The sequence below is a fragment of the Siphateles boraxobius genome, unplaced genomic scaffold (genome assembly GCF_051911475.1).
Source record: "Siphateles boraxobius isolate OS27281-9 unplaced genomic scaffold, OSU_SipBor_1 25, whole genome shotgun sequence".
In the NCBI taxonomy this organism is placed as follows: Eukaryota; Metazoa; Chordata; class Actinopteri; order Cypriniformes; family Leuciscidae; genus Siphateles; species Siphateles boraxobius.
In genome coordinates, this window is record NW_027508866.1 from 5512288 (window position 1) to 5527283 (window position 14996).

At 39.4% G+C, this 14996-nt stretch overlaps 1 protein-coding gene across 15 annotated transcripts in view; it reads left to right on the plus strand.

Annotated features, from left to right (window-relative positions):
- The window catches only part of myo18aa (myosin XVIIIAa), a 60714-nt gene that overhangs the window by 9236 nt on the left and 36482 nt on the right, over positions 1-14996 (plus strand). For 5 of the 15 annotated variants that reach the window (XR_013207067.1, XR_013207068.1, XM_077242146.1 and 2 more), the window contains exons 3-6: positions 12826-12913; positions 12996-13102; positions 14095-14271; positions 14352-14562. Coding sequence is in view for 11 of the 15 variants with exons in the window: in XM_077242146.1 (XP_077098261.1) it covers positions 12826-12913; positions 12996-13102; positions 14095-14271; positions 14352-14562 (583 nt within the window). In the remaining 4 variants the exon portion in view is untranslated. Of the gene's footprint in view, positions 1-5558; positions 5703-6356; positions 6509-7231; positions 7264-7696; positions 7851-8300; positions 9257-9763; positions 9842-12034; positions 12101-12825; positions 12914-12995; positions 13103-14094; positions 14272-14351; positions 14563-14996 lie in introns of those variants that run through there. The other 10 variants (XM_077242138.1, XM_077242143.1, XM_077242140.1 and 7 more) reach the window with 5 other exon arrangements.

Here is a 14996-nt window from a genome sequence, read left to right on the forward strand (position 1 = left end):
CCAATCACATTAAAGCCTTGACATCATTAAAGTTCATTCAGAGTTGTGCGACAGTCAATCACCGTTGGCGGATAGTACCATAGAAATGAATGGGAAACTGAATGTAAACTGAATCCTAACTGTTACGCAATAGTCTCTGACTTCTCTTATAAAACAGCATTTTTTCAGTGTAAAATCTATAAATGGATCAATCCAAAACAAAAGTTTTAGGCAGTAGATTTATTAAATGTTCCCACAAAAGCAATTTATTTAACGTAGTGAAGCCTCTCCTCCATTGACATTGACAATTTCCTTCCCTTTGTATCGCTGCGTTACACTATTTTTTTGCTAACTTTCGAGGCTTGCCTTAAAGTGGCTTTGGTTCAACACTCTTCCTTCAGCAATTAAAGCAAAAAATGAAACAGAAATGTGATGTTTATCTAAAGTCATTTGTGCTTATTAGTATGGTTGAACTGGATCATTGAAGGTCAGCAGCAAAGTCATTGGTTAATAAATTGAGATTAAATTCTTAGTTCATTTGTATTATTTGACAAGTTTGATTATTGCAGGTTTGCATCAAATTTTGAAAGTATAAAACAATAACCAGCATGTTTACACAACATCTCTGCACTTACACCCAATTTCTCTCAACATGGGGACAAAAGTGGCATTAGTCAATGAATGGGAAAACAAAGTAACTTGCATTAATCATTTAAAAAGGTACCTCAGATATTTTTTTGTAAATTTAAAAGTAGTGCATCCATTTTAAAAGTAATCCGATTACTTGTAATGCGTTACCGTCAACACTGGAGATAACACTATCAACACTGACTGTCAGTAATTAATTCCCTTCATAATTGAAATGCTCAGGGAAGGCAGATACTCTCATGTCATGCAGCATGTGTGGCTTTTTTTGCCAATAGAATACTTGGCATTTGTTCAGTCATAGTGTCTGTGAATGCGACAGGAAGCCCTTGTAATTTTTTTGACAGGTTTGATTGTTTGTGCTGATAGTTTACCAGATAGACAGGTTTTGGCTGCATTACTGTACTGAGAAGAACAACACTTAAAGACGCACTGTCACCTCACACCCTCTCCGGTCCTCTTAACTGAAGGATTGCCAATGAATGAATGAACATGCTCTTCTTAACCTTTTGTGTGTGACTGCTGTTGGGAAATCTGAACACACAAACGCTTTCAGGGCTTTTTTGACTGAGAGTTACTACATGAGCATGCTTCAAAAATGCATATAAAGGCAATTTTTTTCCTTGCTCTTTTGGAGTAAAAGAGTTAGATGTACAATGTAGACGTTCGCTAACCTAAAACCACCCACGCTTTATATATCGACACCTATGCAGTATCAGCATATCTTGGCCTGCCCTGATGAACTATGCTGATACATAAAGGTTAGCCAATCACAGATGAGCTGATTTACATTTACATGTCTTAAAGTGTTGAAGGTTTCCGTTTATATTATGCTGGTTAACATTTTTGTTACAGAAATGCACTTGTAGCAACACATTTTTATTTCATTTTTTTAAGTACTATTATGTATTTTATGGTCAAACTTTTAAAATTATGAAATACACTAAAATTCCAAAACTTGGGGTCTGTAAGATTTTTTTTTTTTTTGGAAAGGAAATCAATACTTTTATTCAGCAAGGAAATAATGACTTAATCAAAAGTAAAGACATTTTACAATGTTATAAAAGATTTCTATTTCAAACTAATGCTGTTCTTTTGAAAATTTCTATTCATCAAAGAATACTGAAAAAAAGTATCACGGTATCCACATAAATATTAAGCAGCAAAAAAAATTTCAACATTGATAATTATAAAAAATGTTTCTTGAGCACCAAATCAGCGTATTATTTTATTTTAAAATTGTGCATTAATAATATCTATCAGTCTAACAGTTAATTATCTGCATGGCTTTGTCAGTCAATGTTTGCATTCTAGTTCAGTTTTGGCAACACTGTCCTGTATTTATTTATTTATTTATTTATTTTTGGGCTCAATGGCTCTCTTTTTTCGTCTGCTCTGATAGGGTTCAGCAGCCTGTGGACTATTAATGTCCTCTGACTGCTCTGAAACAATCTGTCCGTGAATGGCTTCATTAACTAGCATCAGATTAGATTATGTAATAGATTAAGTTGGCTGCACATCAGGCACTGAATACAGGAAGTGTCTTTCGTCTGTCATCAGTGTCTGCTGTCCATCCGTCCTCTCTGTCAAAACTCTCTTTATGTCTCCACTTTGTTTTCTGGCCGATGACCCAGAAGTCTTTCTCAAGCTGTCAGTGTCGTCCAGTGCTGTCGTGAGATTGAGAGGGCCTTGATATTGACGCTGGTCATTGGTCTGACTCGGTCCTCCACAGGGGTCCAGGAAGTGGTTTTATTTATTCAGGCTGATAATTATCCTGGTTTGGACTGCTGGGTCAATGTGACGACCAGCTGTGCTTTTTTGGGCTGATTTGCACTGGTATTTGGCAGTATGGTTGTGTGAAGCTGTCCAGTATTCAAGCTGTGAGCATGTTGGCACAAGGATGATTCCAGCTCTGCCAGTTTACCAGTCCGTTTAATGGTTAGTCACTTACCTGCCGGATATTCACACCCTCAGAATACGGCACAATGCATTGGATCAAAACAATGACCTTTTTATTTTCTCAAAGTCGGCATGACACAGAAGTTGCGATTAGTATTTTCTTCTCCACTGTGACATATATCCAAGTGAAACTGTTTCTCTAACAAGAAAAAATGTTGGGCGGGACTTGATTTTGTCCACCGGGAATTGATTGGATGATCGGATTATTTCTATGATCTCATGACAGGTTGTCTCGCCCTTGCGCCGGTAAACATGTCATCAAAGAATAGATGTCACTTCAAGAGGGAGAGGAAATTATTTGAACTACTTGAGTACATGAATTTTAGCAAAGAAAAATAAAACTCAATTTTGATTGCATGGTTACTTTAACGCTTTATGGAATAATTTTTTTTTTTTTTTTTATTGTTTTAAACAAAAAAACAATACAACATACATTTTAGAGCCAGGGGAGCAAAGAAAACACACATACATATTAAAAAAAAAAAAATAATAAAAATCACAAAATACTAGATCTTTGTGTCAATCAAAGATTTTGAAGACAGTACATAAATGATGCATGGTGACTTTAACGCTTTATGGAAGTGAAATGCATTTTGAATGCCTTTTGGTGTCGTCATAGCACATGCAATTTGATTTGGTTGTGTAGCTTTAGTTTTCATAAAGGTGACTTTATTTATTTATTTTTTAATCAAATTTGACAAACAAGTTTGGGAATGTTTCATTTTATTCACCGAATTGAATCCATCCATAATTATTGTGGTTTTATTTGATAATTTCCTTAAGATTTTGTTTATGTTGAGCATGACACTTGTATTCTTACATCATGTAGGCCCTTTTCCCATAGCATAAACGTTATGGAAATCACAGAAAGAAGCAGCAAGACCAGACATGCTGCTGTTTTCTGTCCGCAGGGCTCGCGCCTCGTGCCCTCAGGATGTTTCTGAATGAGAGAAACATCTGGTTTTTTTGCATCTTTACAATATGTTATGAGTTTGTGGAGCAAGTGTTTAAACCAGCCCGTAGTTTGGCCCGTAGAAGAATGTATAGTTACAACCTGTGTTTCACAGTTTTTCTTTGTACACTAGAAATTTGTAGAAAGACATATTTTCAATGGCAACTGAATGATACGACACATTGAACATTGTAAATACAGTATGTGATCTTCTTTAACTAAGATCTATGGCTTGGATTCACCTCAGAAATCATATTATGCTATGCTAATCTTTTCTATGCTAGCTATGCGTTATTCCTAGATTTAATCAAATAATTTATGTATAGCCTATATTATATATAAAAATACAGCTTATATGTATTTAATAGCAGATGAAATGCACAGTTTTCTGCTCCATTAGCACTTGGTATTAACAAACATCGGATTAGCAAGAAGAGCTAAGAATAACCAGGCTTTTAAGGAAGGAGGTGCTACGTTTTCTAACCATAGCAACGAATAGGCTTCTAGGTGGGGCTTAAAAAGTCTTTAGACCTCCCACCATGTGACATTAAGTTCTTGTTTGGAGACCCTCCTAATTCATCATAACAATAATGTAAGTTTTGATGTGTGTGTGTGTGTGTTTGTGTTTGTGTTAGTGCATATGTGTGATGTATGCCATTTAGTCATGCCCCCTGTTTATGCCTACTCTAATAATTTGCTATAGTTAAGAAATGCAAGAATGTTGGATGAAGTTAACATCAGTCTTTAATTATGTCCATTTAAAGCATTGAAGTCCTGAATGCAGAAGAGTTGCTTTCAGTGAAAACAGCTAAGATGAAGAAATTCACTGATCCATGAGGATTTTGTAGAAAGACCACACAGAGACGAGGGATCCATCTGCGCCGGGGAGCTAATCAGATTAAGGAGCCCACCGCGTCCTCCATAGACAACTCCGGCCTGTTTGTGCCCTGTTTGGGAGTGCTGATATGATACAATATGACAGGCCTGGACTGGTCTACAACCCCACCAGAATAAAAGGCCTCATGGTGGGTTTGTAGCTGTGTGGCAGTTAGTCACAATAATATTGTGTTATTTCTTCTGTGAACATTCATGCATGTTGATGCAGAATCATTTAATCAGAATATGTTTTAAATTGGTTAATTTAGTTGCAGCACATCCAATCAGAAATCACCTTGTTCCCAACCTTGGCCTATCACAGAGGCTCATTGCAGCTGATAAATTTTACCGGAATGAACAATTACTTTTACCGTTTACTTTAGAGCTGAAGACTTTTTAATCACAGTGAATCAGTTAGGCTCGCTATTTGTTACTGAAAATAGATCTGCACATTTTCTGAAGCAAAACTAGTCATTACCGCAATACTATGAATGTTTGAAGTGATTGCTAGAATGTTTGTTAAGTATTCTGACTGTTTCTTAGCATGTAAATATGTTGTTTTTTTCTGGGGTATTTTGGGTGGTTGCATTAAGGCTTAAATCAAAAGAGCTCCATAGTGACATAGTCTCTAGATAGTGGGACAGTCAGTGTAGGATGAAGGTTATTGAAAACACTAATATACACTAACACTAACACTATATATAAAACACTTTCACAGACAGGGTTTAGATTAAGCCAGAATTAGGCCATTTTAAGATGTCAGTGGATATTGCTTTCAGTTAAAACAGCTCAAACATGCATTTCAGTCTGGGACTAGGCTTAAGACTTGTCTGTAACTAATTAAGTCAGGATAACAAAAATGAACTCATCAAGAAGTGTGCACAGCGTCTCCCTCTGGTGGATCTGTAAGGAACAGCAGCATTTTGTTTAGTCACATGTTGTCGCCCCCTTGTGGTGGGATTTAAACATTCATCAACAGAGTTGTTTCTTGATGAAGTTTGTGTATTGAGTTTGGCTGGACTTTCTGAAAGGACAGTTTAGCTATTTGAATCCAGTTTGTTATGTGTGTGTGTGGGTTAGGGGGTACTGGGGTCTACATGGTTATTAATATCCTCTGTGTCCTGCAACAGCTGCTATCCCCCCTCCCGAGCCCGAACTCCGGCTCGACGTCTATGTCGTAATGTCCTGTCCCACCCTGAGTTCTGCTCCAGACGTCTGCCCATGGATGCCTACCTGACTAACTGGTTGACATAACAGAGGGAATCCGATGTGTCTTCTTTGTGTTTGACAGGTATAAGAATTAGGGTTTAAAGCCTGCGGGACAGCCGTGTGTGTGTTTGTGTGTGTGTGTGTGTTGGTGACTTCACATCGTGGCTTCTTCACGTGTGCTCTATTTATAGGGACTGTGTGTCATGAAAGCTCTGTTGCTTTAAACTGCACTTTCACTTTAAGACCGGTTGTTTTTGCATTACAAATGTGCTCTTCCAGCATGTTTTTTTTTTATCCATGAGAAGCTTAGTGCTTTATTCTTTATTTAGATCTTTGTTTGTCCATCTGTTATAATTTACTGACCCTCATGCTCCAAATAACAACTTAATTTTTTTTTTTTGAAGGTGTGGAATATAGCACGAGTCATATGATTGAGTCTAGATATGAGCCGTTTGTCATTTTTGAGATTGACAGCCCCAGTCGTCATTCACATTCACTATATTAAAAGGAGTGACTAAGAAAGCCCTGAAAGCCCAATAAGTTTAGAATATTATGAGAATCAGTAAACAATGACAGAATTTTCATTTTTAGGTGCAGTTTCAGAAAGCTGCGTCATTGATCTCTAGCCTTGTTGCTTGACTAAGCGAGTGTCATGTTGTAAACCTAAATGATGCTTCTTCTTTACCCTTTAATCCATCTAACAGATTTGATGTTCATCCTTTTTCTTCCCTTGTAGCTGTTCATTCTACCCATTCACAGAGAAGCCTGCATTTTCCCGATCCTGTATTCTGCCTCTCACCAAAAAAGCCTTTCTTTCCTCCCCTTTCCTCTCCTCTCCTCTCTGTTTCTCCATGGCCTTCTCATCTCGTTTCTCATTTTGGGAGAAAAAGGGAAGTACAGTTTTTATGCTGTTTGTTAATTCATAATTTGTTAATTTTAATGCCCGCTCAGGACAGGTGAAATAGAACTACGGTAGTTTAGAAGATACAGTTTAGATGATTTTTCTACAGAGTAAGATATATGATGGTTTGGTCAATATTTTACAGAACCCCTAAATGGGACTGCAAAAACTATAAAATAGGAGGAAAAACTATAGTTCAGTGCTTTTACATTCCCTGGCAAAATGTTTGTGTTCCCGTAAGAAACTTTGCATTTGCTAAAAAAAAACATTTTTGCTCAACCTCAATTTTTTTCCCCATCACCATAATAATGGTGCAAAAATAAGCAATTTATTTGAAATACTTAAAAGGGATCTTGGTAAACTTCGAAGGCCGCCACAAAATGTATTTTTCCGTTAAGTACTAGTGGACAAGGAATTATACATTGTACTCTTCTTTGTCGACATTCAGTGACTTTTTCTAGTTAGGTGCATGTATGTTATCCTTTTGTATACCATCCTTTAGTAAAGTAAAGACAGGCATTAGAATTTATTCTTACAGAAGGATAATGATCTGTCTGACCTCATCTCTGCCTCTATGAGAATCCCCATTGCCTAAACTGTAGAACGGCAGAATAGAGAGAAAGCAGGGTCAGAGGTCACATAAGACATCAAGCACAATGTCTCAGGTCAGAGAGCCTGATCTTTAATACTGTCTCCATCTGCCTCCCTTCAGGTGAAAGATGAAAATGTTCCAGGTGTAAAAGTAAGTGTTACTGCATGACTCGGATTGCACACGGGTGTCTGTTCTGAGATCAGACGAGATCACATCTCCCAGCATTATGCATTTGTTATTGTGGCTGTGGTTCAATCTAAAACACATTCTGTGTGTTTACTTCACATATATCATCAGGAGGTGCTAAAGATGGGGTTTGTTTGGAAAATGGTGGTCTTTTCCCTTTAGGACAGCTGTTGGCTTCCAGCCTTACACTTTGTCTATAATTACCGTATGAAAGCAGTTCATCTGTTTCTGATTCTCAAATGTGAATAGAAGCAGGAGTTAAGATAATTGTTGCAGTTGGAGGTGAGAGTGATTGTGGATGTTTTTTTGGAACTGCTGTGCTCCAGTGGGCGGAGTTTGCTGACATCACACCCTGCCCTTTTTTGTCCTCCAATCACTGTTGTAGTGGGAGGGGCAGCTGGAGGGAGAAAGAGAGGAAGGAGCATGAGAAGGATGCTGAGCTGGGGATGTGTGTGTGTGACTGAAGCAAATGTGTGAGAGGTTTGCAAGTCATCATGGAGGTGCACAGCTGGAAGAGCACCAGCATCATCACCTTCAGGATAGACATGAAGGTCTGTCTCCACATAAGAGCTCATTACTAGTATCTTATAACTAAATGCGCACTTTAAACTGTCATTTTATAGTGTGAGGTGATTGTGAGGTCTCTGCAAAACACCGGTTCTGAATTGTGCATAGTGTGTAAAAGAGTCTACAAAAAGGCTGTGCGTTTGATCCTGTAGAGTTGTGTTTTAGGGCTGTACACCAGCGTTACACTGCAGTGAGCTTAATTACAGGGTTTGTCTGTTAACCTGCCTCACTGTGCTGAGAAAACAGCTGCAAAGTGCCTGACCATGTGGAAGAGAGCAAATCAAAGTGTGTTTCAGATTAACTGTCAGTACTTCTTGCTTCTGGGCTGGAGAGCGTAATGACCCTCTGATATTCAGAATGGCACCCATATGTTGGCAAATTCTGGAAACTCCAAAAGGTTGTTGCTTGTTGAATTTTACTGAAGCTATTGTGAACTTTGAAATAGTTCTGGATGGGAACTTTTAACTTTAAGTCTTGCTGCTAGCGGGTTATTTCACTGGTGTTTACTTTGTGGTGACCTGTACATGTGTGTTTTGGGTTGTGTGAACAGTCGGACAGTGAGAGCAGCATGAGTCAGTCTCAGACAGCGGTAAGTGGCCCAGCTGAACCATCAACAGAGGTGAATCCAGAGCGGCCACTGATTGTAGACCAGAGAAGCAGTGGCTCTATAAGTGGACGTCATGGCTGCGTGGAGTCGGACACGTCGGCAAGGAGAGGAGTGCACAAAAGTGGATCAGAGGAAAAGCCGTCGACAGCCACTTCTGTTCCCAAAACAAGTCGTCCCCAGCAAGCCGGCAGCTCAGTGGATGGAGATGCCCTCTCCTTTGGGTTGACCAGCCTAATGGGTCGTGCAAGGACTAAAGAGCATCGCTCCCGCTCGAGAGCTGCCGAACGGAAAGAAAACCAGGAGGAAAGCAAAGAAAGGATTGGGGAAAGTGAGACCCCCTCAGAGGAACCCAAACCATCCGCCCCTGCAACCAGTCCATCTCCTAAAGCTGACCCTCTTGCCCCTCCTGTTGGCTTTCTACCTTCTAAGCCGAATCCTCTTACCCTTCTTGCTGGATTTATTCCAGCTGCCAAACCCAACCCATTGGCTCCACCTGCTGGTTTCATCCCAGCTCCTAAAGCAAATCCTTCCACTCAACATACACCCAAACCTGATCCTCTGGCACCACCGACGGGATTCATCCCGGCTCCTAAATCAAATCCTTCTGCTCAAACTATTCCCAAACCTGATCCCCTGGCACCTCCAGTGGGATTTGTTCCTATCCCAAAGCGGGACCCGTTTGCCCCGGTGGCAGGATTTATCCCCAAGCCCAAAGTTGACCCATTAGCACCCCCCGCAGGCTTTATTCCTGTGCCACGGACTGCTGCTGTGCGAAAGCCAGAGGTACAGATTGCATGTGTTTCTGAATGATTTTGCAATGCATGTAATTGCTCCGCAAGCCAATGGTGTGAAACTCCTTGAGGATCACGGCAGAACTAATATCTCGCAATATCTAATGTCAAATTCTTTTTCTCACCCTTGTGTAAAGACTTTAACTTTAACCTTCTGAAGTGGATTGCAGCTAAAACTCTGAAATCAGCCGTCGCCTACAAGAATTCAGCATGGCAAGTAATGCTTGCTGGAAGCAACTTTTTGTGCTTTTTTCCTAAAGCACACCATCTCTTTAAACTCCCCACTGGCTTTAATAACAAGTTGATGGGTAGAAATCCTATGGAAATATTAGAAACTTTGTTGGCTGTATAATCAGACTAACATTGCATTGGAGCGGATCATGTGAGTCGCAGTGTTGTAATTCCTGATTGTGGGGATTCTCATCTTGCTTGTTGTTTGGCATGATTGTAGACCGTCTGCTTGCATACAAGGACACTGATTAGTGCTGTGTCTGTGAAGGTGAAAGGAGTGTCAAAAACTTCTGCGGCTCCTGCTGAAAAACTTCAATCTCAGATTTCTACCGTCGCCAACCAACAGGTGTGTGTGTGTGTGTGTGTGTATGTGTGTGTGTGTGTCCCGCAACTGCCAAGATGTTTGTGTAATACAAAGGTGTTCAGCAGTGAGATTTGTGTGTTGAAAGTGGATATGTCATTGTTGTTTGTCTCACTGCTGATATTCAGATTTGACCGCTGTTAACAGTTGTTTATTGTTACACTATTGTGTCAGACTTGGTCTTGCAGTGAACTTAGTATGAGCAGGTGGTTTGAATATAATCACCTCTTGCTCAGGGCCACTTGGACTCTTCACTGATCCAATATGATTTCATCTGTAGGGGTCTCCAGTGATGCCCACAACAGAGAATTATTCTTTCTTTCTTTCTTTCTTTCTTTCTTTCTTTCTTTCTTTCTTTCTTTCTTTCTTTCTTTCTTTCTTTCTTTCTTTCTTTCTTTCTTTCTTTCTTTCTTTCTTTCTTTCTTTCTTTCTTTCTTTCTTTCTTTCTTTCTTTCTTTCTTTCTTTCATGAAGTGTTTTATTAAAGGGTTAGTTCACCCAAAAAAGGAAAATTATCCCATAATTTACCCACCTTCAAGCCATCCTAGGTTTATATGAGTTTCTTCTTTCAGCCTAACACAATCTGAGGTATATAAAAAAAATATCCTGGCTCTTCCAAGCTTTATAATGGGAGTGAATGGTAACTTGGATTTTGAAGCCGTCCTTCCATCATAAAAGTAATCCATACGGCCTTCTGAAGTGAATAACTGTATAAACTATCATCTCTATCTTCTGGTTATGACATTTACATTTACATTTAATCATTTAGCTGACACTTTTATCCAAAGCGACTTACAATTGCTATATATGTCAGAGGTCGCACGCCTCTGGAGCAACTAGGGGTTAAGTGTCAGCTAAAGGGACACATTGGTGTCTCACAATGGATTTGAACCTGGGTCTCTCACACCAAAGGCATGTGTCTTATCCATTGCGCCATCACCACACCATTATTACCATTTGCGAGTCGAGTTCAGGCAAAAGAGTGACCTCTGACACGACGCCCGACGTATAGGATATAGGAGTAGCGTAAGCGAGAGTAGACCCATCTTTCGGTTCAAACAAATAGTGCTGGGCAACAAACTCAAGCTCCTCTGACATTTCTCTTTAAAGGGTAACTAAACCCCTGGTCAGAGCCTGACTCCACCCACTGGCAATATTTGAAAAATGCTGGAAAAGTGGGCAGAGCCCAGCAGAGGGGGGCGTGCACCTGAGACGCATCTGTCTGTATGGAACTTGCCTACCTCACCAACAACCCCTTACGTCACGAACCACCCCAAACATCCAATAGGAAAATTCAACTGCAGTAGCCACTGTTCAACCTGAAGAGGGCAGCACTCAGACGTTTTTACACCATATATTGTAGAATTAAAACACTTTATACACAAATGTCAAAAAAGTTACTCGAATCAATGAACAATACTAATAAAGCCCCATTCTTACAGATCATTAACTTAAAAAAGTTGGTTTAGGGTTTAGTTACCCTTTAAAAATTCTCATTTTAGACTTCTAATTTGTGAGCGTTTTTTTGCTTTGCTCTATCCTCTGCGATTCTGCGTTTGTCAATACGTCATAATTGGGGGTAAGAGGTCGGAACTAGACTCGCGTACGGACGTTACCGGAAGGCAGTGATTAAAGTTTAGAAAGCTGTAAATATGGAAATTTTTCTTAGAAAAAGCATCGCTTTGCCCCTTTATTAACTCCCGGGAATCGTATGGATCACCTTTATGATGGATGGATGTGCTTTTTTTGGGCTTCAAAATCCAAGTTACCATTCACACCCATTATAAAGCTTAGAAGAGCCAGGATATTTTTTTAATATAACTGAGAGAAGAAAGTCATATACACCTAGGATGGCTTGAGGGTGAGTAAATCATGGGCTTTTTTCATTTTGGTGAACTAACTCTATATTAAGTACATTGTGTAAATGTATTTGTAGTATACTTAGCATAAAATAAATGTATTTCAAATACATTTAGTATATTTTTCACTAGGGACCCCTTTAAGAGGGCCCTGTTGATTTCTCTTCAGTTCACAATAATTTGGGGGTTTGACTAATGTTCATGTAAAATATAAATCATATAAGGTTCATTAATCCCTCCCTCTTTCCCTGTTGTTTATTTATCTTTTGAGGATTTGTGTTTACAACTTTTGATCTCTTGGTTTTCCCGGCCCTTTGCAGGCCAAGGCAGCCGAGGACCCTGTGGCAATCCTGCAGGCTGCACATGAAGCTGCCAGTCTGTCTAAGGTCTGGCCACTGCATTGCCTGTGTCAAATTCTGCTTATGTGTACAGCTTGGTAGAGTCTCATAGTGCCATTAGAGGAGTCAGATCACCTCAGAGTTCCTGGTTGAACCAAAGCATGTTTCCCATTCAAATTTTACTTTCATATATGTGTGCACATTTGATAATTCAGTTAATTTGCAGTTTCTGTGTGTTATAGATCTCTTTGTGGTGTGTGAAGAAAACTTTTTTACATTTTTCTCTCTAGACGTAATGGGTGGAGTTTGACTTAGTCTAGCTCCACCTCCTGGACAAAATGGGTGGAGTTATGTTTAGCGAGTTATGCTTGGGTGTGGTTGAACCGTCTAGCTCCACCCATTACGTCCAGCGATTGGGTGCTGGATGTCAAGCTCCACCCATTGGTTCTGCAGTGAGCACCCTCTCTATACACTTTAACCTGATGATTTCTCTGCTGTATTCTTTTTTAGGTTAAATGTGTTTGTCTCCCTCTATTATGCTCATCTCCAGCAGTTTTCTTGTGTGCAGATGCTTCACTATATTATATTCAGATGCTTCATTACCAATATATTTAATTTATATTTTATATATATTTAATCTCAGGATTGTGCTAGCAGTGTTCACTTTCTAAAGTCACAAACATAACAGACTGAAAAACTGAATCACAATCCATCACAGAGTTATTATCTACATTATTCACAGTTTGTGTGTGTTCTCTCTCGCTCTACTGCAGGTGAAGACGGAGGAGCAGCTTGCTGCAGAGAAGGCCTGGTACAATGCTGAGAAAGTCTGGCTTGTCCATAAAGATGGCTTTTCTTTGGGTTAGTGAAGTCATAGTGTTCACTTCTATTATGATCTGAATCCTAAACTGTCCAGTAACAAATATTCATTTTGCCTGTATAGCTACACAGCTCAAGACAGAGATGGGCTCTCTCCCAGAGGGGAAAGTGAAGGTCAGACTGGAGCATGATGGGACATTACTGGAAGTGGACGAGGATGATGTGGAGAAGGTGGGCCTATGTACAGTGCTTAACATAAGTGAACACATCCATGCTAAAGCTGACTAAAAAGAGGAATAAAAAATCATCTTTAGAAATTGATCTTAATGTCTTAATTAAAAAAATGAGGAAAAATCCAACCTTTAAGGACACCAATTTTCTTTGTGAATGAATAATGTATCGTAAATAAATAAATAAAATACAGGTTGCGTAAGTCAGGACACCCCTATTTTAAAATCTCATAGAGACAGGAGATTTTGATTTTTAAAGGCCAGTTGTTTCATGGATCCGGGATAATATGCATCCTGATAAAGTTCCCTTGGCCTATGGAATTAAAATATCCCACATCATCACATTCCCTTCACCATACCTAGAGATTGGCATGGAGTTATTTCAGTTAGCCTAATAGCTGGTATGATTTGCATTGAGAGATGATCTTATGGAAAGTTCTCCATACCAATCTCTAGGTATGGTGAAGGGAATGTGATGATGTGGGATATTTTAATTCCAAAGGCCAAGGGAACTTTATCAGGATGCATAGTATCCTGGATCCATGAAACAACTGGCCTCTAAAAATAAAAATCTGCTGTCTGTATGGGATTTTAACATAGGGGTGTCCTGACTTAAGCAACCTGTATTTTAAGGAAGAACATTTATTATTTATGATACATTATTCATTCACAAAGAAAATTGGTGGTTTTAAAGGTTGGATTTTTCCAAATTTTTTAAATTAAGGCATTAAGATCAATTTCCAAAAGATGATTTTTTTATTCCTCTTTTTAGTCAACTTTAGCATGGGTGTGTTCACTTATGCTAGGCACTGTATCTATCTATCTATCTATCTATCTATCTATCTATCTATCTATCTATCTATCTATCTATCTATCTATCTATCTATCTATCTATCTATCTATCTATCTATCTATCTATCTATCTATCTATCTATCTATCTATCTATCTATCTATCTATCTATCTATCTATCTATCTATCTGTCTCTCATCAGGCGAATCCTTTATCATATGATCGAGTGGAGGATCTCTCGTCTCTTCTGTACCTCAATGAATCCAGCATCCTTCACACCTTGCGTCAGCGCTATGGTGGAAACCTCATTCACAGCTATGCTGGGTCAAATCTGCTGGTGATCAATCCTCTCAGCACCCCTGCCATGTACTCAGAGAAGGTTACGAACTTCACAAAAAATCATGGTCGCCTCATAGTTATGTTCAAAAGAGATGGAGTGACATGGTCTCTTTAAAACAGGTGATGCAGATGTTTAAGGGCTGCCGGAGGGAGGAAACTGCCCCTCACATCTTCGCTGTTGCTCAGTCGGCATATCATCAGCTGCTGACAACACGTCAGGATCAAACCATCGCGCTACTGGGCAGGAGCGGCAGCGGAAAGACCACCACCTGCCAGCATCTGTTGCAGTACCTGGTCACCATCGCAGCCGGCAGTGGAAAGGTGTACTCGGGTGAGGAACAAAGAAGCAGCATGGCCTGCTTTTTTCTGTTTGTGCTTCTTGTACTTTAAAGCCTTCAACTTTGGAAGCTTGTTTTAAAAATATTTTTTTAGTTTTAGTAATTTTTTTACTTCACTTAAACATTTATTTCAGTTAGTTGCCAACATTTCTAATCTTCAATTTTTTTTTTAAGTGTAATGGTGTGTTCACACCGAACACGAATAGAGCGTCAAATACGCATCTATTGCGTCTAGTTAGATGCTTGAACATTCGCTCGAGTTTAAATTTTTCAACTTGCGCGGAAGATGTTCGTGGCAAACGCGTCGCCCAATTCGTGTCATTCGCGACGCCCGGCGCGAATGATGCGTCTATTCGAGTCTTTGCATTGACTTTGTATGTAATCTACTCGCGCAAATAATTAGATTCGCGTTCGGTGTGAACACACC